Source organism: Coregonus lavaretus (assembly GCF_964263955.1).
Source record: "Coregonus lavaretus genome assembly, chromosome: 18".
Lineage (NCBI taxonomy): Eukaryota > Metazoa > Chordata > Actinopteri > Salmoniformes > Salmonidae > Coregonus > Coregonus lavaretus.
This window is the reverse complement of record NC_140005.1, coordinates 4,236,483-4,260,856: the sequence shown is the minus strand read 5'-3', so window position 1 is coordinate 4,260,856 and position 24,374 is coordinate 4,236,483. Positions and strand designations below refer to the sequence as shown.

Sequence of the window (24,374 nt, the reverse complement as noted above, 5' to 3'; positions counted from 1 at the left end):
TTTTGAAAACTTTGTAAGAGCAAGATATTATTCATATTAATAACAAATAAAATAACAATGCAGTTTCTTTAATTATTTAGGTAGATATAATAGATCTCTAGAAAAACATGAAGAAGACATTGGGGTGCATCTAAAATGGCATCCTATTCCCTATATGGTGCAGTACTCAGGTCAAAACTAGTGTACTATATAGGGAATAGGGTGCCATTTGCGACACAGACATCCTTTTTCCAGTATACCGCCCCCCCCCCCCCCCCCTCCCAATACCAAGCCACAGGTCCTCTGTAGGACTGAAGGAGCTGAATGTGACCACATTGATACAAATATTCAAAATATACAGAAAATATGGAAATATACGATATATAGACAGATGTAACTGAAGTAATGTTCAGGGCACTTTGATAATGTTGTCCTTCTATGTTTTCCTCTCCTTCTTCCACTTCTCCTCCTGTCTTTAGTTAGCTTGTTCTCTAAATGTCCTCTTGACTCTGACAACTCTGCTGCTGCGTTCATTCCTTTAATAAGAAACTAAGCAAATAAAATACTAATAAATACCATGAGTCCATTCACTCATCATCAACAACATATTTTCCATTATATTATATCATAATGTAAGATCAGAAAATAGTATCTTTTGATTTCCTCTTTCTTGTAAAAAAAAAAAAAGAAATTGTGTTTTTATCCCCCAAAATACTTAGTTTAGAAAAAGTCGTTCTCATCAAGGTGTTGAGAAAAATATAGACTTCTTCTGATAGCTCAGATCTCTCCAGCTTAAGACTAGTTGTTGTCTCTTCTAGTAGAATAGAGACCAGACCAGATGAGACCAGATGAGACCAGATGAGACCAGACCGGACCAGATGAGACCAGATGAGACCAGATGAGACCAGACCGGACCAGACCAGACCAGATGAGACCAGACCGGACCAGATGAGACCAGATGAGACCAGATGAGACCAGACCGGACCAGACCAGACCAGATGAGACCAGACCGGACCAGACCAGACCAGATGAGACCAGACCGGACCAGACCAGACCAGATGAGACCAGACCAGACCAGATGAGACCAGACCAGACCAGATGAGACCAGACCAGACCAGATGAGACCAGACTGGACCAGATGAGACCAGACCAGACCGGACCAGACCAGATGAGACACCCTCTGGTGTTCTTACCGCGGTACGGAGGTACACCAAGCCCAGCTGTAAGCACACCCATGGGGGTAGCAGACTGGCTCTCCCTGCCTTAACAGACAGCTCCTTCAGAGGACATGGACTGATCATGTCTGGGGGTCCTTAGAGGGGGGTTGAGGAGGGGTGGAGGAGAGAGGGCCACCACCAACCCCCTTCACCTCATTTTGTTCTCCTCCTCTCATCCCTTCATTCCATCATTCCATTATTCCACCATTCCATTATTCCATCATTCCATTATTCCACACTGAGAATCCTACTTTTACTCTCCTTAAAGTTATACTTTGAACCTCCTGTAAGGAGGCTCTAGAAGTGTTCCAGAAGTGTTCTAGAAGTGTTCCAGAAGTGTTCTAGAAGTGCTCCAGAAGTGTTCTAGAAGTGTCCCAGAAGTGTTCCAGAAGTGTTCCAGAAGTGTTCCAGACGTGTTCCAGGAGGTTCTAGAAGCCCTCTATATGACAGTAGGCCTCCATGCTGGAGAAGAGGATGTAGAGGAACCAGAGACTGAAGAAGAAGGCTGAGGTGGCCAGTCTATGGCCGCGCGGCCCGCCCAGCTCCCCCCCGATGTGGGCCCGTCGGCGGTACAGCAGCACGGAGACCCCCAGGAAGGCGAAGATGGTGTAGAGGGTGACGGAGAAGGCCAGGGAGCCAGCCTCCACCACAAACTGCTTGCCCTGCATGTGCCAGTAGATGGCGGCTATCGACCACGCCACCCCGATGCCCAGGAACACGTTGACCGCGTTGCTGCCCGTCACGTTACCGATGGAGGCGTCTGCATACGTGTCCTGCACCGCCGCTACCTTACTGGCAAACGTGTCTGGAGAGAGAGAGAGTGAGGGCGAGAGAGAGGGAGAGAGGGAGAGAGAGAGAGAGGGAGAGGGAGAGAGAGAGAGAGAGAGAATAGGAGAGAGGAAGGTGTATTATACTAAATATGTCTTGTGATTTATATTTTACGACTGAATCATTTCAAATCATTTCAAAAGGTAGCGGTGAAAAGAAAGAAGCTTTAATGGTTGTATGACTTTATGCAGTGATTGAGGCTGGTAGGCACACACTCACGCCCACAGCCCTGCCACCCCCCCTATGCCCACAGCCCTGCCACCCCCCCTACGCCCACAGCCCTGCCACCCCCCCTACGCCCACAGCCCTGCCACCCCCCCCTATGCCCACAGCCCTGCCACCCCCCCTACGCCCACAGCCCTGCCACCCCCCCTACGCCCACAGCCCTGCCACCCCCCCTACGCCCACAGCCCTGCCACCCCCCCTACGCCCACAGCCCTGCCACCCCCCCCTACGCCCACAGCCCTGCCACCCCCCCTACGCCCACAGCCCTGCCACACCCCCAGCCCTGCCACCCCCCCTACGCCCACAGCCCTGTCACCCCCCCTACGCCCACAGCCCTGCCACACCCCCTACGCCCACAGCCCCCCACACCCCCTACAGCCCACAGCCCTGCCACACCCCCTACAGCCCACAGCCCTGCCACACCCCCACACTACTATCCATTAGTGTACTCACCAGGGACAGATGTACCCAGTGCCACGAACACCACGGCGGTGACGGAGTCCTTCAACCCGATGGTGCAGCCGAAGTGAGACGCCAGATCTCCTATCACGGCGGTCAGCATGCCGATGATGATGATGGAGATGAAGAAGCAGGCCCAGCCGTTCAGATAGTCCGTGGGAGGAACACAGGCGAACAGGACCTGATGTGAATAATATGAATAGTAATAAAATGAATAATAATTTAACACTTTACTGTAGGTGTCCTTATGAATGCATTCATTAAGCCTTTATAACAGCTACATAACACATCATAAAATGTGTCATAAGCCATCGTTAACAGTTATTAATAGTTATGAGCAATGGCAGTAAAGTGTTACCAATAATAATATATGCTATTTAGCGGACGCTTGTATCTAAAGGGACTTAAAGTCATGCACGCACACATTTTACGTACGGGTGATCCCGGGAATAAAACCCACGACCCTTGGCGTTGCAAGAACCATGCTCTACCATCTGAGCTATAGAGGAGAGGAGCACCAACTCTACTGACCTTCCAGAAGACGGTGAGGAAGTGCATGACATAGTCAAAACAAGAAGGGAGACGCTCTTCACCAGAGTCCTCCTCATCCTCATCTCCTGGGGACAAGGGAGAGAGGAGAGGATGGAGGAGAGTGGAGAGGATGGTGGAGAGGAGAGGAGGGAGGAGAGAGGAGTGGAGAGGAGAGGGGAGGAGGGAGGAGAGAGGAGGGAGGAGAGAGTAGAGGAGGGAGAAGAGGAGGGAGGAGAGAGAAGAGGAGGGAGGAGGGAGAGGAGGAGAGAGGAGTGAGGAGAGAAGAGAAGAGGGAGGAGAGGGGGAGGAGAGTAGAGGAGGGAGGAGAGAGGAGAGGAGAAAGGAGTGGAAGGAGAGGAGAGGAGAAAGGAGTGGAAGGAGGAGAGAGGAGAGGAGGGAGGAGAGGAGGGAGGAGAGAAGAGAGGAGGGAGGGAGGAGGGAGGGAGGAGGATGGGAGGGACAAGGGAGAGAGGAGCAGGGAGATGGAGGAGAGGAGGGGTGAAGGGAGGAGTGAAGAGGAGGAGGAGGAGTAGCAGGTGGGGACAGTGAAGGGAGGAGAGAGAGAACAGGAACAGATGGAGAGTAGAGGAAGAGTGGAAACAGTAGTTGGTAGAGTGATAGAGCAAGAAGGGGTCGTGATGGAGAAGGGAGGGAGGGAGGTGGGGATGAGGGATGAGATCAAGGAAGTCGATCATTTTAACTTACTATGATACATTGAGTAATATTTCATAAGAGCAGATGGTTGTATTTCATAGTGACATCCTGGTTCCCAGTGCGTTTAATCCACTCTAAGAAGACCGAATACTCATATAGCCTCACACTGAACTATTAGGATGGGACAGCAAGTGGAGGAATGACAACACACACTACTACTGAACATCTAAATTAAGTGATCTTGTTATATGTAACAAAGCTAAAAACTTGTCCAGTCCAACTCTGTTAGGAGTCTGCAAAGAAAAAACATGAATCCTCCCCATTAAAAAAATAACAGAGAAAAGCTAATTCTTATTCAGTATGACATCTCTATCCATTCATAAGGCCATTAGGGGCCCTCAGCAGGCCATTAGGGGCCCTCAGCAGGCCATTAGGGGCCCTCAGCAGGCCATTAGGGGCCCTCAGCAGGACATTAGGGGCCCTCAGCAGAAGTATATTCACTACCCAAATTGGAAGTGGTTTTTACTCTGAAAATAACAGAACAGGCCACTAGGGCTACAGAGGTAGGGAAGTGTGTAGCCGGACAGGTACTGTGAGTGACTGGCCCAGCTCCCCGCAGCCAAAAGGAGGCCTCCATGAGTAGGCAGGGTAGCTGGGCAGGGGGCTAGGCGGGACGCAGGGCCGGGTGCTGGCTGGAGATTAGACAGGGCCTTCCAGGAGTTTCCTGAGCAGAGTGAGGGCCTTCCAGGAGTTTCCTGAGCAGAGTGAGGGCCTTCCAGGAGTTTCCTGAGCAGAGTGAGGGCCTTCCAGGAGTTTCCTGAGCGGAGTGAGGGCCTTCCAGGAGTTTCCTGAGCGGAGTGAGGGCCTTCCAGGAGTTTCCTGAGCGGAGTGAGGGCCTTCCAGGAGTTTCCTGAGCGGAGTGAGGGCCTTCCAGGAGTTTCCTGAGCAGAGTGAGGGCCTTCCAGGAGTTTCCTGAGCAGAGTGAGGGCCTTCCAGGAGTTTCCTGAGCGGAGTGAGGGCCTTCCAGGAGTTTCCTGAGCGGAGTGAGGGCCTTCCAGGAGTTTCCTGAGCAGAGTGAGGGCCTTCCAGGAGTTTCCTGAGCAGAGTGAGGGCCTTCCAGGAGTTTCCTGAGCAGAGTGAGGGCCTTCCAGGAGTTTCCTGAGCAGAGTGAGGGCCTTCCAGGAGTTTACTGAGCAGAGTGAGGGCCTTCCAGGAGTTTACTGAGCAGAGTGAGGGCCTTCCAGGAGTTTCCTGAGCAGAGTGAGGGCCTTCCAGGAATTTCCTGAGCAGAGTGAGGGCCTTCCAGGAGTTTCCTGAGCAGAGTGAGGGCCTTCCAGGAGTTTACTGAGCGGAGTGAGGGCCTTCCAGGAGTTTCCTGAGCGGAGTGAGGGCCTTCCAGGAGTTTCCTGAGCGGAGTGAGGGCCTTCCAGGAGTTTCCTGAGCGGAGTGAGGGCCTTCCAGGAGTTTCCTGAGCAGAGTGAGGGCCTTCCAGGAGTTTCCTGAGCAGAGTGAGGGCCTTCCAGGAGTTTCCTGAGCAGAGTGAGGGCCTTCCAGGAGTTTACTGAGCAGAGTGAGGGCCTTCCAGGAGTTTCCTGAGCAGAGTGAGGGCCTTCCAGGAGTTTCCTGAGCAGAGTGAGGGCCTTCCAGGAGTTTCCTGAGCAGAGTGAGGGCCTTCCAGGAGTTTCCTGAGCAGAGTGAGGGCATTCCAGGAGTTTCCTGAGCAGAGTGAGGGCCTTCCAGGAGTTTCCTGAGCAGAGTGAGGGCCTTCCAGGAGTTTCCTGAGCAGAGTGAGGGCCTTCCAGGAGTTTCCTGAGCAGAGTGAGGGCCTTCCAGGAGTTTCCTGAGCAGAGTGAGGGCCTTCCAGGAGTTTCCTGAGCAGAGTGAGGGCCTTCCAGGAGTTTCCTGAGCGGAGTGAGGGCCTTCCAGGAGTTTCCTGAGCGGAGTGAGGGCCTTCCAGGAGTTTCCTGAGCGGAGTGAGGGCCTTCCAGGAGTTTCCTGAGCGGAGTGAGGGCCTTCCAGGAGTTTCCTGAGCAGAGTGAGGGCCTTCCAGGAGTTTCCTGAGCAGAGTGAGGGCCTTCCAGGAGTTTCCTGAGCAGAGTGAGGGCCTTCCAGGAGTTTCCTGAGCGGAGTGAGGGCCTTCCAGGAGTTTCCTGAGCGGAGTGAGGGCCTTCCAGGAGTTTCCTGAGCGGAGTGAGGGCCTTCCAGGAGTTTCCTGAGCGGAGTGAGGGCCTTCCAGGAGTTTCCTGAGCGGAGTGAGGGCCTTCCAGGAGTTTCCTGAGCGGAGTGAGGGCCTTCCAGGAGTTTCCTGAGCAGAGTGAGGGCCTTCCAGGAGTTTCCTGAGCAGAGTGAGGGCCTTCCAGGAGTTTCCTGAGCAGAGTGAGGGCCTTCCAGGAGTTTCCTGAGCGGAGTGAGGGCCTTCCAGGAGTTTCCTGAGCGGAGTGAGGGCCTTCCAGGAGTTTCCTGAGCGGAGTGAGGGCCTTCCAGGAGTTTCCTGAGCGGAGTGAGGGCCTTCCAGGAGTTTCCTGAGCGGAGTGAGGGCCTTCCAGGAGTTTCCTGAGCGGAGTGAGGGCCTTCCAGGAGTTTCCTGAGCGGAGTGAGGGCCTTCCAGGAGTTTCCTGAGCGGAGTGAGGGCCTTCCAGGAGTTTCCTGAGCGGAGTGAGGGCCTTCCAGGAGTTTCCTGAGCAGAGTGAGGGCCTTCCAGGAGTTTCCTGAGCAGAGTGAGGGCCTTCCAGGAGTTTCCTGAGCAGAGTGAGGGCCTTCCAGGAGTTTCCTGAGCAGAGTGAGGGCCTTCCAGGAGTTTCCTGAGCAGAGTGAGGGCCTTCCAGGAGTTTCCTGAGCAGAGTGAGGGCCTTCCAGGAGTTTCCTGAGCAGAGTGAGGGCCTTCCAGGAGTTTCCTGAGCAGAGTGAGGGCCTTCCAGGAGTTTCCTGAGCGGAGTGAGGGCCTTCCAGGAGTTTCCTGAGCGGAGTGAGGGCCTTCCAGGAGTTTCCTGAGCGGAGTGAGGGCCTTCCAGGAGTTTCCTGAGCGGAGTGAGGGCCTTCCAGGAGTTTCCTGAGCGGAGTGAGGGCCTTCCAGGAGTTTCCTGAGCGGAGTGAGGGCCTTCCAGGAGTTTCCTGAGCGGAGTGAGGGCCTTCCAGGAGTTTCCTGAGCAGAGTGAGGGCCTTCCAGGAGTTTCCTGAGCAGAGTGAGGGCCTTCCAGGAGTTTCCTGAGCAGAGTGAGGGCCTTCCAGGAGTTTCCTGAGCAGAGTGAGGGCCTTCCAGGAGTTTCCTGAGCAGAGTGAGGGCCTTCCAGGAGTTTCCTGAGCAGAGTGAGGGCCTTCCAGGAGTTTACTGAGCAGAGTGAGGGCCTTCCAGGAGTTTCCTGAGCGGAGATAGAGAAGCTACAGAGATGTAGAGAGGAGTGTGTGTGTGGGTTGTGTGTACAGTACAGCTGAGGGAGGAGACTGGGCATTCTTTCTCAATTAATCTTTCCTTGGTTTGATTCCTCATGTCCTCTTTCCTCGCCTCCTCAAAATGAAGGACAAGATCTGAGGGGACGGATGTTCTCCTCCAATGAGAAGGAGGTGAGGAAATAGGCATTGAGAAACAGCCAGAGTATCACTTCATGTTGCTCAGTAGAAACTGGAAGAGCTCTAGAGAGAGTTTAGTTTGCCTGCAGCAGAAATGGGTCACGTGGTTTCAGCCAGTCTGTCTAGGAGCGTCTACAGGCTGATTGGCAGATCTTCACACCCCATAGTCAGACTCAGTGTCACTTAGACCTTGACAAGATGACAAACAGCAATGTTTCTGTGAGTGGGAAGATGGCCGTATACAGAAAACATATCCGACCTCCAAGGCTGTCTGTCTGTCTGTCCGTCCCTTTATAAGCCAAACGCAAAGCTAAACAAAAAAACAACACATTTAATAGTTTCTGATATGTAATATCTAACAATTATGACTGGATGATCAACAATTAACAATCAAAGATCAAAGTTTTTCGTCAATGTATTGTATGTCCCTGATCCCTGTTTGGGCTAACGTTCCAGTCCTTTTCATGACGCATGGCAAATAGAGGAATGTTAGCAAAACAGTTCTGGTAAACAGACTGGTATTTACCATCTTTCTTTGAGTGCTCTGGCCACTAAATGGCGCCCCCTAGAGTGTGGTATGTGCGGTGCAGGAGCTGGTGTTTACCTGCACTGACTGTGATGGCCTCCATGAACTGTTCTCTCCAGGAGTTGGTGTTTACCTGCACTGACTGTGATGGCCTCCATGAACTGTTCTCTCCAGGAGTTGGTGTTTACCTGCACTACTGTGATGGCCTCCATGAACTGTTCTCTCCAGGAGCTGGTGTTTACCTGCACTGACTGTGATGGCCTCCATGAACTGTTCTCTCCAGGAGCTGGTGTTTACCTGCACTGACTGTGATGGCCTCCATGAACTGTTCTCTCCAGGAGTTGGTGTTTACCTGCACTGACTGTGATGGCCTCCATGAACTGTTCTCTCCAGGAGTTGGTGTTTACCTGCACTGACTGTGATGGCCTCCATGAACTGTTCTCTCCAGGAGCTGGTGTTTACCTGCACTGACTGTGATGGCCTCCATGAACTGTTCTCTCCAGGAGTTGGTGTTTACCTGCACTGACTGTGATGGCCTCCATGAACTGTTCTCTCCAGGAGTTGGTGTTTACCTGCACTGACTGTGATGGCCTCCATGAACTGTTCTCTCCAGGAGCTGGTGTTTACCTGCACTGACTGTGATGGCCTCCAGGAACTGTTCTCTCCAGGAGCTGGTGTTTACCTGCACTGACTGTGATGGCCTCCATGAACTGTTCTCTCCAGGAGCTGGTGTTTACCTGCACTGACTGTGATGGCCTCCATGAACTGTTCTCTCCAGGAGCTGGTGTTTACCTGCACTGACTGTGATGGCCTCCATGAACTGTTCTCTCCAGGAGCTGGTGTTTACCTGCACTGACTGTGATGGCCTCCAGGAACTGTTCTCTCCAGGAGTTGGTACCCACCACCAGAGCCAGGTTGGTCTTCTTAATCAGCTTGTCCACCGTGTTCTGTGGGAAACACATAACATAGAAAGACACTCAGGCTTTATTGAGAGAGTTTTAAACAAAAATAAATATGTTTTAAGTGAGAAGTAGGCAACCCTGAAGCTGAAAAAGAAAGACAATGGACATGAGCAGTGCACCACAAGGCCTACTTCACCCACCCTGCTCCACCAAGGTGTTCCAGTACACAGCTTTGACCTACCAAGGTGTTCAAGTACACAGCTTTGACCTACCAAGGTGTTCCAGTACACAGCTTTGTCCTACCAAGGTGTTCCAGTACACAGCTTTGACCTACCAAGGTGTTCAAGTACACAGCTTTGACCTACCAAGGTGTTCCAGTACACAGCTTTGACCTACCAAGGTGTTCCAGTACACAGCTTTGACCTACCAAGGTGTTCCAGCACACAGCTTTGACCTACCAAGGTGTTCCAGTACACAGCTTTGACCTACCAAGGTGTTCAAGTACACAGCTTTGACCTACCAAGGTGTTCCAGTACACAGCTTTGACCTACCAAGGTGTTCAAGTACACAGCTTTGACCTACCAAGGTGTTCCAGTACACAGCTTTGACCTACCAAGGTGTTCAAGTACACAGCTTTGACCTACCAAGGTGTTCAAGTACACAGCTTTGACCTACCAAGGTGTTCAAGTCCAAGACCCCTCCCCACCCTCCCCACAGTCCCCTCCCCCCCACAGTCCCCTCCTCCCCACAGTCTCCTCCTCCCCACAGTCCCCCCTCCCCACAGTCCCCTCCTCCCCACAGTCCCCTCCTCCCCACAGTCTCCTCCTCCACACAGTCCCCTCCTCCCCACAGTCCCCTCCTCCACACAGTCCCCTCCTCCCCACAGTCCCCTCCTCCCCACAGTCCCCCCCTCCCCACAGTCTCCCCCTCCCCACAGTCCCCCCCTCCCCACAGTCCCCTCCCCCCCACAGTCCCCCCCTCCCCACAGTCTCCCCCTCCCCACAGTCCCCCCCTCCCCACAGTCTCCTCCTCCCCACAGTCTCCTCCTCCCCACAGTCCCCTCCTCCCCACAGTCTCCTCCTCCACACAATCCCCTCCTCCCCACAGTCCCCTCCTCCCCACAGTCCCCCCCTCCCCACAGTCTCCCCCTCCCCACAGTCCCCCCCTGCCCACAGTCTCCTCCTCCCCACAGTCTCCTCCTCCCCACAGTCTCCTCCTCCCCCGCCCCTCCTCCACACAGTCTCCTCCTCCCCACAGTCCCCTCCTCCCCACAGTCTCCTCCTCCACACAGTCCCCTCCTCCCCACAGTCTCCCCCTCCCCACAGTCCCCCCTCCCCACAGTCTCCTCCTCCCCACAGTCTCCTCCTCCCCACAGTCCCCTCCTCCACACAGTCTCCTCCTCCCCACAGTCCCCTCCTCCCCACAGTCCCCTCCTCCACACAGTCTCCTCCTCCCCACAGTCTCCTCCTCCACACAGTCCCCTCCTCCCCACAGACTCCTCCTCCACACAGTCTCCTCCTCCCCACAGTCTCCTCCTCCACACAGTCCCTCCTCCCCACAGTCTCCTCCTCCATACAGTCTCCTCCTCCCCACAGTCTCCTCCTCCACACAGTCTCCTCCTCCACACAGTCTCCCCCTCCCCACAGTCCCCCCCTCCCCACAGTCCCCTCCTCCCCACAGTCCCCTCCCCCCCACAGTCCCCTCCTCCCCACAGTCTCCTCCTCCCCACAGTCCCCTCCTCCCCACAGTCTCCTCCTCCCCACAGTCCCCTCCTCCCCCACCCTGAGAAAAATTAAATAATGTATCAAAAACCAACAAAATGAACAAAATACAAAAAAGAGAAAGACAAAGGAAAACAGAAAACAACAAAAAACAAAAGACATCAAGGACAACAGCAAGGCCAACTGAATACGTTTGATTCCATGTATGGCACTATTTACGTGTGTGTGTGTGTCCGTGTATGTGCACGTGTGTGCATTTGAATGAGAGTGTGTGTATATGCATGTGTAGAAACACCTGCACGGCATCAGCCTCAGGCAAACAGGCATTAGCTGTAACAACACTGCCCCTCAGTGTCATTCAAACATACTTTTTGTTATGTTTTATTTTGACTTAATTTTTTGACTTTTATCTTTTGACCATCATTCTATCCTCAACCCAGCAACTCCGCTCCCACTTGTCTCCAATTCCACAACCCAACCCTCAGCCTCCCTCAGCCCATCCCACCTATCTCTGCTGGCCACCCCTCAGCCTCCCTCAGCCCATCCCACCTATCTCTGCTGGCCACCCCTCAGCCTCCCTCAGCCCATCCCACCTATTTCTGCTGGCCACCCTCTTCGGATCTCTACGCACCATATATCTTTCAACTATGCTGTGATGTTCAACATACAATTTGAATTTATCTGATCGAATAGAATCCACAGATTGCGAGTTCAAGATAAATACTTTTACTAAGAGTATTATTATATTAGTAATTGACTGACAAGGTCTCTCCAGATCTCCCAACAATACTATTTTCAATTTTAGATCAATTTTATGCATTTTTAGCCATTCCTGAACTTGAGACCAGAAGCAGGCTACCTGAGGGCAACACCAAAACAAATGGTCTATTGATTCTGTATCCTCACACAAAATCTGCAGAGCTGTGATGATTGTATGCCCCAAATATGCAACATTTTGTTGGTGGCAAGAATTGTGTAAAATAATTTGAGCTGAAATGTGAAAGGCGCCGGAAAGATGGCTGCCGTTTTACAGCCCTCTAACCAATTGTACTATTATGTGTGTTTTTTCGCATTATTTGTAATTTATTCTGTACATAATGTTTCTGCCACCGTCTCTTATGACCAAAAAGAGCTTCTGGATATCAGGACAGCAATTACTCACCTCGTATTGAATGAAGATTTTTTCTTCAATGAGTCGGACGCGAAGGATATCCCACAGACACCCGACAAGGCCCAAATCCCCGTCATTCGCATGAGAACGAGACGGAGATATCGTGGACGTAGGTCGGGGTGCCTTGTAAGGATCCGACGGCGAGCGAGTAAACTGCCTCTTCCATCAATCCTATTAGCCAATGTTCAATCACTTGAAAACAAATTGGACGACCTACGATTACGGTTATCCTACCAACGGGACATTAAAAACGGTAATATCTTATGTTTCACCGAGTCGTGGCTGAACGACGACATGGGCAACATACAGCTGACAGAATATACGCTACGTCGGCATGATAGAACGGCTGACTCCGGTAAGACAAGGGGTGGCAGTCTGTGTATATTTGTAAACAACAGCTGGTGCACAAAATCCAATACTAAGGACATCTCGAGGTTTTGCTCGCCTAGGGTAGAGTATCTCATGATAAGCTGAAGACCACACTATTTACCAAGAGACTTTTCATCTATATTTTCGTAGCTGTCTATCTACCACCACAAACCGATGCTGGCATTAAGATTGCACTCATTGAGCTGTATAAGGCCATAAGTAAACAGGAAAACGCTCATCCAGAGGCAGCGCTCCTAGTGGCCGGGGACTTTAATGCAGGGAAACTTAAATCCGTTCTACCTAATATCTACCAGCATGTTAAATGTGCAACCAGAGGAAAAAAAAACTCTAGACCACCTTTACTCCACACACAGAGACGCATACAAAGCTCTCCCTCGCCCTCCATTTGGCAAATCTGACCATAACTCTATCCTCCTGATTCCTGCTTATAAGCAAAAACTAAAGCAGGAAGCACCAGTGACTCGCTCAATACAGAAGTTGTCAGATGACGCGGATGCTAAGATACAGGACTGTAATGCTAGCACAGACTGGAATATGTTCCGGGATTCTTCAGATAGCATTGAGGAGTACACCACATCAGTCACCGGCTTCATCAATAAGTGCATCGATGACGTCATCCCAACAGTGACCGTACGTACATACCCCAACCAGAAGCCATGGATTACAGGCAACATCCGCACTGAGCTAAAGGGTAGAGCTGCCGCTTTCAAGGAGTGGGACTCTAACCCGGACGCGTCTAAGAAATCCCGCTATGCCCTCCGACGAACCATCAAACAGGCAAAGAGTCAATACCGGACTAAGATTGAATCGTACTACACCGGCCAAGCTTCCAGCCATCCAGGACCTCTATACCAGGAAGTGTCAGAGGAAGGCCCTCAAAATTGTCCAAGACTCCAGCCACCCTAGTCATAGACTGTTCTCTCTGCTACCGCATGGCAAGCGGTACCAGGGCGCCAAGTCTAGGTCCAACAGGCTCCTTAACAGCTTCTACCCCCAAGCCATAAGACTCCTGAACAGCTAATCATGGCTACCCGGACTATTTGCACTGCCCCCCCCCTCCCCTCTTTTACGCTGCTGACACTCTGTTTATTATTTATGCATAGTCACTTTAACTCTACCCACATGTACATATTACCTCAATTACCTCAGCTAGCCGGTGCCCCCGCACATTGACTCTGCACCGGTACCCCCCTGTATATATAGCCTCCCTACTGTTATTATATTTTACTGCTGCTCTTTAGTTATTTGCTTTTATTCGTAAAAAATAAATTTAAAAAATGCATTGTTGGTTAAGGACTTGTAAGTAAGCATTTCACTGTAATGTCTACACCTGTTGTATTCGGCGCATGTGGCAAAAACACATTTTGATTTGATTTGTGTCATTTTATATATCAACTCATACACCCTGTGCCATGGAATCGGTACATCAAACATCTCTGTATGGCACAGCTGTCAACATCCTGGTCCTCAAATGAAACTGCTATACTTTCCTATTTATGCTATTTTTATTCCTCTGCCAGTTTTGATCCTTTATATTGGGCAGACAGACCAGTTCCCTACCTCCTCCCTTGATCCTTTATATTGGGCAGACAGACCAGTTCCCTACCTCCTCCCTTGATCCTTTATATTGGGCAGACAGACCAGTTCCCTACCTCCTCCCTTGATCCTTTATATTGGGCTGACAGACCAGTTCCCTACCTCCTCCCTTGATCCTTTATATTGGGCAGACAGACCAGTTCCCTACCTCCTCCCTTGATCCTTTATATTGGGCTGACAGACCAGTTCCCTACCTCCTCCCTTGATCCTTTATATTGGGCTGACAGACCAGTTCCCTACCTCCTCCCGCTGCCCCCTGCCTCCTCCATTTTGGGGTAATTCTGTATTCAATTGGTTGGAATCTTGGTTTGAGCAGACCTTCCCATACAATTCTGATAACTCCATGAAAGACATAACTCTACCATTCCAATTTACAATGTCATTTAAAAACAAAATACACTTTTCAAACATATTTTCCATAAATACAGGTCTTTTGTCAACCAGCACATTTAAGTTCAGCCATAATATTTGTTTCTAATTTTTGTTCCATCTTTTGTAGCCAGCTCTGCAATTCTTGTTTGAAAAAGAGAGATACTTAGAAAAAGTAGTAATCTACTTGAGAACCATTTAGGGATAACTTTTGGATAAGTGAAGCTTTTAGAGAGAGGTGTAGTGCTTTTATATGTAATAATCTCAACCCACCCAGTTCATATCCATTATATAGATAGGCACGCTTTATTTTGTCTGGTTTAGCATCCCAGATAAAGCGAAATATCTTTTGCTTATATGATTTCAAAAACGAATCATCGGGAGTAGGCAGCGCCATAAGTAAGTGAGTAAACTGAGATATGACTAAGGAGTTAATCAGGGAAAATTCTCCATAAATAGACAGGTATTTACCTCTCCATGGTTGCAGGATCTTCTCTATTTTTACAAGTTTTCTATTGAAATTCATCATGGAGAGCTCATTTACATATTTTGTGATATGAATACCAAGTATGTCTACTTCACCGTCAGCCCATTGTATAGGAAAACTACAGGGTAATGTAAAAGTTGTATTTTTTAAAGATCCAATACGTAATATTGTACACTTATCATATAATTAGGTTTTAGTCCAGAGAGTCCAGAAAAGTTATGTAGATCTTCAATGGGACTTTGCAGGGATCTAGCTTGCGGACTTAATATAAAACTTGAGTCATCGGCATACATGGACACCTTTGTTTTTAAGCCTTGGATTTCTAATCCTCTAATGTTGTTATTTAATCTGATTTTAATAGCTAGCATTTCGATGGCCACAATAAATAGATATGGTGACAGCGGACACCCTTGTTTAACTCCTCTTGACAATTCAAAACTCTCTGAGAAGTAGCCACTATTTACTATTTTACACCTGGGTTTGCTATACATTACTTTTACCCATTTTATAAGAGAATCCGATATTGAAACAATCCAGGCATTTATAAATAAAATCTAGTCTTCCTTTATCAAAGGCCTTTTCAAAATCCGCTGTAAATACCAGGCCTGGCTTCTTAGATGTTTCATGTTGTTCTATTATTATTTCTAGTAGTTGTCATATATTATCTCCAATGTATCTTCCATGTAAAAAACCTGTCTGATCAGGATGAACAATACCTGGTAAAACCTTTTTAATTCTGAGTTCTATGCATTTTGCTAGTATTTTTGCATCACAACATGGAAGTGTAAGAGGCCTCCAGTTTTAATAATAATGAAATTATTATTATTTATGTATTTATTTATTTAACCTTTATTTAACTAGGCAAGTCAGTTAAGTCAGTTAATTCTTATTTAGCGCCAATTGTGCGCCGCCCTATGGGACACCCAATCACGGCCGGTTGTGATACAGCCTGGAATTGAACCAGGGTCTGTAGTGACGCCTCTAGCACTGAGATGCAGTGCCTTAGACCGCTGCGCCACTCAGCAGTAATTAGACCTTCCTGCTGAGTACCTGACAGACTACCATTTCTATAGGAGTAGTTAAAACAAGCTAACAATGGAGCTTTGAGTATATCAAAAAAGGCTTGATACACCTCTACCAGGTACCTGGGGTTTTCCCAGACTGAAAGAATATAATAGCCTCAAAAACATATTCCTCTGTAATTTGGCCTTCGAACTGATCTTTTTGTACATTTGTTAATTTTCAATTTTTTTTATTATTTGGAAATTATTCCTTACAGTAATCGTCATTCAGAGGGTGAGGATGAGACGGAAAAGAGAATTATCTGCTTAAAATATTTTGCTTCCTCTTTTAAAATATAATTCAAAGAATCATAGAGTTTCTGCAAATTATTTTTGGTAGCGTTCCTGTGTTGAAGAATTTGGTGCATTTTTCTCCATATTCCATCCAGTTTGCTTTATTTTTGTAATAGATTACATTAGATCGTTCTTGAATAAGTTCCTCCAGTTTTTTTTGTTTTTCCTCTAACTTATTCTGTATCTCTGTAGTATCGTTTGTATTGCTATCTACCTGTACTATTAGTTCATATATTTCCCTTGTGAAACTGCTTTTCTATTATTGATGAATATTGAATTGAATGACCTCTGAAGGTACATTTTAAAGGTATCCGAAACAATAAGATTTACTGTACTGGAAAAATTCAGTTATAAATGATTTTGTCTTAGTTAAAAATAAATTGTCCTCCAGTAAACTTTAATTACATTTCCAATATCCCCGTCCACGTGGAAATTCTGTAAGAGTTATGTGAAGGCCAATTAGATGATGATCCGATCACATTCTGTCTCCTATTAATACTTTTTTTAACCTTTGATGCAAGAGAGAAAGAGACAAGAAAGTAGTGAAGACGACTAGCTTGATTAAGTCTCCTCCATGTATATCTCACTAGGTCGGGGGTTTTTATTCTCCAAATATCCATTATTTCTAATGTGTCCATAATATGTGTGATTTCCTTAAGGGCACGGTGATGATAGTTTGTAGAGTGATTTCCTTTACGGTCCATTGAGGTACTCCCACCATAACGATTTTATCGTTTGTTGCCTGTAAGTTCAATAAATTGGTATAAATATTTTTGAAGAAGTATGGATCATTCTTATTTGGACCATATAGATTAATGAGCCAAATCTGTTTTTCATCCACTTTCATATTCAAAAAGATCCACCTTCCTTTGCGAATCATTCCTGACTATTTGCACATTCAGATCAACATTTTTGTTAATTAATATCATCACACTTTTTGAGTTCCTTTGTCCATGACAGAAAATGATTTCACCACCCAATTCCTTTTCCCACGCAACTTCATCTAAGGATGTAGAGTGAGTTTCCTGTAAACAGTATATGTTATATTCCTTTTCTTTTAGCCACGTAAAGACTGATCTTCTTTTTTTTAATAATCTGATAAACCGTTACAATTATAACTGGCTATACTTATTTCAACCCTTACCATAACTAGATACTATTCTCAGTCTAAATTAACCATAATTAGTGCTTGTAAAGTTACTGCCATAAGAAATATTATGACGGTCAATATTAGAGATTTTTAAATGACTGATGTTCAGAATTTCAAGAAACAGGTTCAAGCAATATATATTTTTATTCCCTTGCCTGTTTGCCTGTGAGCAAGATATTAGAACATTTAGTCAAGACATGTGTGCAGTAGATCTGAGTATGTTGATGTGTGTTGATATTGGATGTGATTTAGTGAGGGTGTGTGTGATAATATACAGAGGACCTATGGATCTGAGTAGGTTGATGTGTGTTGATATTGGATGTGATTTAGTGAGGGTGTGTGTGATAATATACAGAGGACCTATGGATCTGAGTAGGTTGATGTGTGTTGATATTGGATGTGATTTAGTGAGAGTGTGTATGATAATATACAGAGGACCTATGGATCTGAGTAGGTTGATGTGTGTTGATATTGGATGTGATTTAGTGAGAGTGTGTATGATAATATACAGAGGACCTATGGATCTGAGTAGGTTGATGTGTGTTGATATTGGATGTGATTTAGTGAGAGTGTGTATGATAATATACAGAGGACCTATGGATCTGAGTAGGTTGATGTGTGTATGATATTGGATGTGATTTAGTGAGAGTGTGTGTGATGTCTGGATAAGAGTTAGACTATAATGTGTGATGTCCAAAATAAATAATAACCCAGATCATTTGCATGGTAGAGTGTCTATGTGTGCAACATGAAGTGAGCAGACCCTTAATATTCAGGATGATAATTGTAATCCATATCGTATCACCATCATAGTTGCATCGTAGTTGCATCATAATTACATTTAACATAATTTTCGTAGAAAAACACATCCCAGCATTTCGATAGTAATTGACGTTTCACATGATCATGAAGAGAGACCTTGCATTACTACAGTGAGGGAAAAAAGTATTTGATCCCCTGCTGATTTTGTACGTTTGCCCACTTACAAAGACATGATCAGACTATAATTTTAATGGTAGGTTTATTTGAACAGTGAGAGACAGAATAACAACAAAAAAATCCAGAAAAACGCATGTCAAAAATGTTATGAATTGATTTGCATTTTAATGAGGGAAATAAGTATTTGACCCCTCTGAAAAACATGACTTAGTACTTGGTGGCAAAACCCTTGTTGGCAATCACAGAGGTCAGACGTTTCTTGTAGTTGGCCACCAGGTTTGCACACATCTCAGGAGGGATTTTGTCCCACTCCTCTTTGCAGATCTTCTCCAAGTCATTAAGGTTTCGAGGCTGACGTTTGGCAACTCGAACCTTCAGCTTCCTCCACAGATTTTCTATGAGATTAAGGTCTGGAGACTGGCTAGGCCACTCCAGGACCTTAATGTGCTTCTTCTTGAGCCACTCCTTTGTTGCCTTGGCCGTGTGTTTTGGGTCATTGTCATGCTGGAATATCCATCCACGACCCATTTTCAATGCCCTGGCTGAGGGAAAGAGGTTCTCACCCAAGATTTGACGGTACATGGCCCCGTCCATCGTCCCTTTGATGCGGTGAAGTTGTCCTGTCCCCTTAGCAGAAAAACACCCCCAAAGCATAATGTTTCCACCTCCATGTTTGACGGTGGGGATGGTGTTCATGGGGTCATAGGCAGCATTCCTCCTCCTCCAAACACGGCGAGTTGAGTTGATGCCAAAGAGCTCGATTTTGGTCTCATCTGACCACAACACTTTCACCCAGTTCTCCTCTGAATCATTCAGATGTTCATTGGCAAACTTCAGACGGGCCTGTATATGTGCTTTCTTGAGCAGGGGGACCTTGCGGGCGCTGCAGGATTTCAGTCCTTCACGGCGTAGTGTGTGACCAATTGTTTTCTTGGTGACTATGGTCCCAGCTGCCTTGAAATCATTGACAAGATCCTCCCATGTAGTTCTGGGCTGATTCCTCACCGTTCTCATGATCATTGCAACTCCACGAGGTGAGATCTTGCATGGAGCCCCAGGCCGAGGGAGATTGACAGTTATTTTGTGTTTCTTCCATTTGCGAATAATTGCACCAACTGTTGTCACCTTCTCACCAAGCTGCTTGGCGATGGTCTTGTAGCCCATTCCAGCCTTGTGTAGGTCTACAATCTTGTCCCTGACATCCTTGGAGAGCTCTTTGGTCTTGGCCATGGTGGAGAGTTTGGAATCTGATTGATTGATTGCTTCTGTGGACTGGTGTCTTTTATACAGGTAACAAGCTGAGATTAGGAGCACTCCCTTTAAGAGTGTGCTCCTAATCTCAGCTCGTTACCTGTATAAAAGACACCTGGGAGCCAGAAATCTTTCTGATTGAGAGGGGGTCAAATACTTATTTCCCTAATTAAAATGCAAATCAATTTATAACATTTTTGACATGCGTTTTTTTGGATTTTGTTGTTGTTATTCTGTCTCTCACTGTTCAATTAAACCTACCATTAAAATTATAGACTGATCATTTTTTTGTCAGTGGGTAAACGTACAAAATCAGCAGGGGATCAAATACTTTTTTTCCCTCACTGTATAGAGACGGCTTCACTACAGTACATATATGTCCCGTACAATATCTTATTGTTCCCCAACGTCCCTGTTCTGATATCTTCCCATTGCTTGTTGTAAACATAGATAAACATGTAGACAAAGACATTGAAGACAAAGACAAACAAAAAATATTAAATTATAGAAAAGTTCTCGACAATAGAGAGAGAGGGGAGAGAGGGAGAGAAGAGAGAGAGATCAAGTGTGTGTGTGTGTGTGTGTGTGTGTGTGTATGCGTCCATATGTGTATGCGAGCGTGTAATTGAGTGCGTGTGTGCTCATATCAACTTCATAGTGTTCAGATATTTTTACAGGTCCCATAATTTATTTCCCGTGCCCTGACATCCCCGTAGAATTTAGTAGAGCCATGGTGTTATGGAGCTGTCTCAGAAGAACTGTCCGTCTATAAAGGCACGCTTTCCCCTCTCCCTCTGTTGTCTCTGTACAGAATACAGCCTCTTATCTCTCCCTCTGTTGCCTCTGTACAGGATACAGCCTCTTATCTCTCCCTCTGTTGTCTCTGTACAGGATACAGTCTCTTATCTCTCCCTCTGTTGTCTCTGTACAGGATACAGTCTCTTATCTCTCCCTCTGTTGTCTCTGTACAGGATACAGTCTCTTATCTCTCCCTCTGTTGTCTCTGTACAGGATACAGCCTCTTATCTCTCCCTCTGTTGTCTCTGTACAGGATACAGCCTCTTATCTCTCCCTCTGTTGTCTCTGTACAGGATACAGCCTCTTATCTCTCCCTCTGTTGTCTCTGTACAGGATACAGCCTCTTATCTCTCCCTCTGTTGTCTCTGTACAGGATACAGCCTCTTATCTCTCCCTCTGTTGTCTCTGTACAGGATACAGCCTCTTATCTCTCCCTCTGTTGTCTCTGTACAGGATACAACCTCTTATCTCTCCCTCTGTTGTCTCTGTACAAGATACAGCCTCTTTCCCCTCTCCCTCTGTTGTCTCTGTACAGGATACAGCCTCTTATCTCTCCCTCTGTTGTCTCTGTACAGGATACAACCTCTTATCTCTCCCTCTGTTGTCTCTGTACAAGATACAGCCTCTTATCTCTCCCTCTGTTGTCTCTGTACAGGATACAGCCTCTTATCTCTCCCTCTGTTGTCTCTGTACAGGATACAGCCTCTTATCTCTCCCTCTGTTGTCTCTGTACAGGATACAGTCTCTTATCTCTCCCTCTGTTGTCTCTGTTCCCGGATACAGCCTCTTATCTCTCCCTCTGTTGTCTCTGTACAGGATACAGCCTCTTATCTCTCCCTCTGTTGTCTCTGTACAGGATACAGCCTCTTATCTCTCCCTCTGTTGTCTCTGTACAGGATACAGCCTCTTATCTCTCCCTCTGTTGTCTCTGTACAGGATACAGCCTCTTATCTCTCCCTCTGTTGTCTCTGTACAGGATACAGTCTCTTATCTCTCCCTCTGTTGTCTCTGTACAGGATACAGCCTCTTATCTCTCCATCTGTTGTCTCTGTACAGGATACAGTCTCTTACCCCTCTCCCTCTGTTGTCTCTGTACAGGATACAGCCTCTTATCTCTCCCTCTGTTGTCTCTGTACAGGATACAGCCTCTTATCTCTCCCTCTGTTGTCTCTGTACAGGATACAGTCTCTTATCTCTCTCTCTGTTGTCTCTGTACAGGATACAGCCTCTTATCTCTCCCTCTGTTGTCTCTGTACAGGATACAGCCTCTTATCTCTCCCTCTGTTGTCTCTGTACAGGATACAGTCTCTTATCTCTCTCTCTGTTGTCTCTGTACAGGATACAGCCTCTTATCTCTCCCTCTGTTGTCTCTGTACAGGATACAGCCTCTTATCTCTCCCTCTGTTGTCTCTGTACAGGATACAACCTCTTATCTCTCCCTCTGTTGTCTCTGTACAGGATACAGCCTCTTATCTCTCCCTCTGTTGTCTCTGTACAGGATACAGTCTCTTATCTCTCCCTCTGTTGTCTCTGTACAGGATACAGTCTCTTATCTCTCCCTCTGTTGCCTGTACAGGATACAGCCTCTTATCTCTCCCTCTGTTGTCTCTGTACAGGATACAGTCTCTTATCTCTCCCCCTCTGTACAGGATACAGCCTCTTATCTCTCCCTCTGTTGTCTCTGTACAGGATACAGCCTCTTATCTCTCTCCCTCTGTTGTCTCTGTACAGGATACAGCCTCTTATCTCTCTCCCTCTGTTGTCTCTGTACAGGATACAGTCTCTTATCTCTCCCTCTGTTGTCTCTGTACAGGATACAGTCTCTTATCTCTCCCTCTGTTGTCTCTGTACAGGATACAGCCTCTTATCTCTCCCTCTGTTGTCTCTGTACAGGATACAGTCTCTTATCTCTCCCCCTCTGTACAGGATACAGCCTCTTATCTCTCCCTCTGTTGTCTCTGTACAGGATACAGTCTCTTATCTCTCCCTCTGTTGTCTCTGTACAGGATACAGTCTCTTATCTCTCCCTCTGTTGTCTCTGTACAGGATACAACCTCTTATCTCTCCCTCTGTTGTTTCTGTACAGGATACAGCCTCTTATCTCTCCCTCTGTTGTCTCTGTACAGGATACAGCCTCTTATCTCTCCCCCTCTGTACAGGATACAGCCTCTTATCTCTCCCTCTGTTGTCTCTGTACAGGATACAGCCTCTTATCTCTCCCTCTGTTGTCTCTGTACAGGATACAGTCTCTTATCTCTCCCTCTGTTGTCTCTGTACAGGATACAGCCTCTTATCTCTCCATCTGTTGTCTCTGTACAGGATACAGTCTCTTACCCCTCTCCCTCTGTTGTCTCTGTACAGGATACAGTCTCTTACCCCTCTCCCTCTGTTGTCTCTGTACAGGATACAGTCTCTTATCTCTCCCTCTGTTGTCTCTGTACAGGATACAGCCTCTTATCTCTCCCTCTGTTGTCTCTGTACAGGATACAGCCTCTTATCTCTCCCTCTGTTGTCTCTGTACAGGATACAGCCTCTTATCTCTCCCTCTGTTGTCTCTGTACAGGATACAGCCTCTTATCTCTCCCTCTGTTGTCTCTGTTCCCGGATACAGCCTCTTATCTCTCCCTCTGTTGTCTCTGTACAGGATACAGCCTCTTATCTCTCCCTCTGTTGTCTCTGTACAGGATACAGCCTCTTATCTCTCCCTCTGTTGTCTCTGTACAGGATACAGCCTCTTATCTCTCCCTCTGTTGTCTCTGTACAGGATACAGCCTCTTATCTCTCCCTCTGTTGTCTCTGTTCCCGGATACAGCCTCTTATCTCTCCCTCTGTTTTCTCTGTACAGGATACAGCCTCTTATCTCTCCCTCTGTTGTCTCTGTACAGGATACAGCCTCTTATCTCTCCCTCTGTTGTCTCTGTACAGGATACAGCCTCTTATCTCTCCCTCTGTTGTCTCTGTACAGGATACAGCCTCTTATCTCTCCCTCTGTTGTCTCTGTACAGGATACAGCCTCTTATCTCTCCCTCTGTTGTCTCTGTACAGGATACAGCCTCTTGCGACGTTCGTTTATCTCCCGGGGAAATTGGTCATTGAGAACCGAATTTGGTCCCTTTAAGCTCCCTTCCCCTGCTTTTGATCAGCTCCTTTTGTTGGTAGTGAGATAGGTCGGGACCCTTGGTCTTGTCGCTCCGAGCTCCGAGTCTGCGCACTCGGTGTAAAGCCACCTTATTTTACAGTCTCTAGAGGATGTTTCAAGGCGGATTGCATGAACTCTCTGATCAGCTCCTCAGGAATTCCCAGAAAATATTAGATTTTCACACATGCTACGGGCTTGTAATGTCTTAGTAGCAACTCCTTCATCAGCCTGTTTTCCCCGAGTAGACAATCCATGTTGGAATCGAGGGTTTTTACCTTGGCTGTGAGGGCCTTGTTCTTTCCTTGGAGCGTGAGAATTTCACTGTGACTAAACTCCAAACTCCCCCCTCAGCCCTGCTACCTCCTCAGCCCTGCTACCTCCTCAGCCCTGCTACCTCCTCAGCCCTGCTACCTCCTCAGCCCTGCTACCTCCTCAAAGCAACTTTTCAAGTGTTGCACGGATTCCAGCCAGAGCACCAGCCTCTACTTCAACGGTAAGTAAATCGTCCGGTGTCTGTAGATGAATCTGTCTGTGATGAGTGATTTAGAAGGAGTCCAGGCGCAGGAGGGTAAATCACAGAATAAAAGGTTTATTCTGGAACACAGCGGTACGCAGCAGTGCGTAAAACAATCCAGTGCAGAAATACGGTGCACTGGAAAACAACAAAGCACACGGGTGAATATCCCGGCGATACACAAAACAAAAGAGCTCCACCGAGCTATAGTCCACCTCTATAATAAACAATTACACACAAAAGACAAGGGGGGCAGAGGGAACACTTATACAGGTACTGGTGAGGGGATATGAACCAGGTGTGTGTAATAAACAAGACAAAACAAATGGAATGATGAGATGAGGAGCGGCAGTGGCTAGAAGGCCGGTGACGACGAACGCCGAAGCCTGCCCGAACAAGGAGAAGAAAAAAAAAAAGTAAAATGAGGCAGCTTCGGAGGAAGTCATGAGTTCGGGTTAGAGTTATTTTGTGAGACCGGATCTTTCCACGATGGATTATGTTGTTCCTCCATAGCATAAAGCTGTTGATACTCGTCGATTTCCCTCAGGATCTCCTTAGTATCCAGGTTGGCTCAGAACTGCAAGCAGTTGTTTCCAAATGGTTTTT

General features: G+C 47.4%; 1 protein-coding gene across 1 annotated transcript in view; it reads right to left on the bottom strand.

Annotated features, from left to right (window-relative positions):
* Nucleotides 1-1,624: 1,624 nt before the first annotated feature.
* slc8a3 (solute carrier family 8 member 3) overlaps nt 1,625-24,374 on the bottom strand; it is a gene marked incomplete at both ends in the record, with an annotated part of 129,630 nt that continues 106,880 nt past the window's right edge. The window contains 4 exons of the mRNA XM_084181526.1: nt 1,625-2,001; nt 2,703-2,889; nt 3,240-3,325; nt 8,834-8,933. Coding sequence (XP_084037652.1) covers nt 1,625-2,001; nt 2,703-2,889; nt 3,240-3,325; nt 8,834-8,933 — 750 coding nt within the window. The remainder of the gene's footprint in view (nt 2,002-2,702; nt 2,890-3,239; nt 3,326-8,833; nt 8,934-24,374) is intronic.